Raw genomic sequence first — 1,888 nt, forward strand, 5'->3', positions numbered from 1 at the left:
AAGACACAAAGGAAATAGGTGGTGACATAAATGAAATATTTATAAGTATGTTTTTGCAAAGCTGATAAAAGTAAGCATTGAATAATGTGAATGTGGCAATTTTCCTAGGATGTAATTGGAAGACATAACATCATTCAAATCTTTGGATTTGCATTCCTTGGTTTCATTTGAAAGGCAACCCATTTGAAAAGTAATACCTCTGACTTTTTTCTGTTGGGAAAAAACTATAGTAAGATTTTACTTATGATCTCAGAGTTGGCAGAAGATCAGATTTCTCAGAGCTGCGTGTGTCTATGTGCAAGATTGTCTGGAGAAGGTATTTCACGGTATCCACAAGGAAAAACCTAAGATTTGCAATAGAAAACATGATTTCTTCCTTATCAGGTATTCCTCATGTTATTCTTATGCAGTAGAATTTATCACCGGCATTACAGTAAATGGATTTCTTATAATCATCAACTGTAAAGAATTGATCAAAAGCAGAAGGCTAATGCCAATACAACTCCTTTTCATATGTATAGGATTGTCTAGATTTGCTCTGCAGATGGTGTTAATGATACAGAGTTTTTGCTCTGTGTTCTTTCCACTCTTTTTTTTATTTTTTTTATTTAAAGATTTATTTATTTATTCGTACAGAACTGGGGTACAGGCCAGAGATGCGGAGGGTGAGAGGATTCACCAGAGACAGAGCAGGGAGCAGAACAGGCAGATCGAGGAAGTACACTGCTGAGGGGAGCAGTGGGCGGGTCAGGAGAGGTCTGCCTCGCCATGTGGTCGCCTCCGGGGCAGACAGGGATCGAACTCATGCGGAAGTGGGTTTAGTTTCTTAGTGCAGTGCTTCAACCCGCTGCGCCACCAGGGAGGGCCCCTCTTTCCACTCTTTTATCGAGTGAAAATTTATGGTTCAACAATGATGTTCCTTTGGATATTTTTTAGCTCTGTCAGTCTCTGGTTTGCCACCTGCCTATCCGTGTTTTACTGTTTCAAGATAGCACACTTCTCTCAGAACTACTTTCTTTGGCTGAAATACAGGATATCAAAGCTGATGCCTTGGCTGCTTCTGAAAAGCCTGCTGACCTCCATGGGCACTGCCGCTCTGTGTATCATGGTAGATTACCCTAAAAACGTGGATGATGATGTTCTCAGGAATGCTACTCGAAGAGGGACTAAATTCAAGCAAATTAATGAAGTACTTTTTGTCAACGTGACATTAATATTTCCTTTAGCCATATTTGTGATATGCACTTTTATGTTACTCATTTCTCTCTACAAGCACACTCACCGGATGCAGAACGGATCTCATGGTTTCAGAAATGCTAGCACAAAAGCCCATATAAATGCATTAAGGACAGTGATAACATTCTTTTGCTCTTTATTTCTTATTTTGCTGTTTTCATGGTGAATATAACATTCAGCATCCCTTACAGAAGTCAGCGTTTCTTTGTGATGAAAGATATAATGGCTGCTTACCCCTCTTTTCATTCAGTAGTAATAATCTTGAGTAATCCTAAATTACAACAATCATTCAGGAGACTTTGCTGCCTAAAAAGGAACTGATGAAAAAGGAGGACCCACACAAAACACATTGTATTTGCTGACCATGGATTTGATACACTTGGCAAGGTTTTTAGTTTACTTATATGTTATGTGTTCTCTGTATGTCTCTCTCTGCCCTGATTATCTCCCACACCCGGGACAGGCAAACACTTATTTTTAAGATCAAGGATCCCTTTTTAAGGGATTATGTGGTAATAGCACAGCTAAATAACTACGGTTTGTATTGCAGTGACAGTTGTGTTATAAATCAGAAAAAAATACTAAGACTTCCATTGGCTGACCAGTAAATGTAGTTCTATTACCTGTCTTCCAAGGTTATTTCAAATCACAT

General features: G+C 38.8%; 1 protein-coding gene across 1 annotated transcript; it reads left to right on the forward strand.

The window, feature by feature from the left end:
* The first annotated feature begins 365 nt into the window (after positions 1-365).
* LOC101633310 (taste receptor type 2 member 7-like) lies at positions 366-1,557 on the forward strand. Its single transcript, XM_012720817.1, is given in 4 exon segments — positions 366-405; positions 408-578; positions 870-1,367; positions 1,370-1,557. Coding segments are annotated over 4 exon segments (897 nt in total).
* Positions 1,558-1,888: the final 331 nt, after the last annotated feature.

This window comes from Condylura cristata, unplaced genomic scaffold, assembly GCF_000260355.1.
Source record: "Condylura cristata isolate star-nosed mole 26May11 unplaced genomic scaffold, ConCri1.0 scaffold00005, whole genome shotgun sequence".
NCBI lineage: Eukaryota > Metazoa > Chordata > Mammalia > Eulipotyphla > Talpidae > Condylura > Condylura cristata.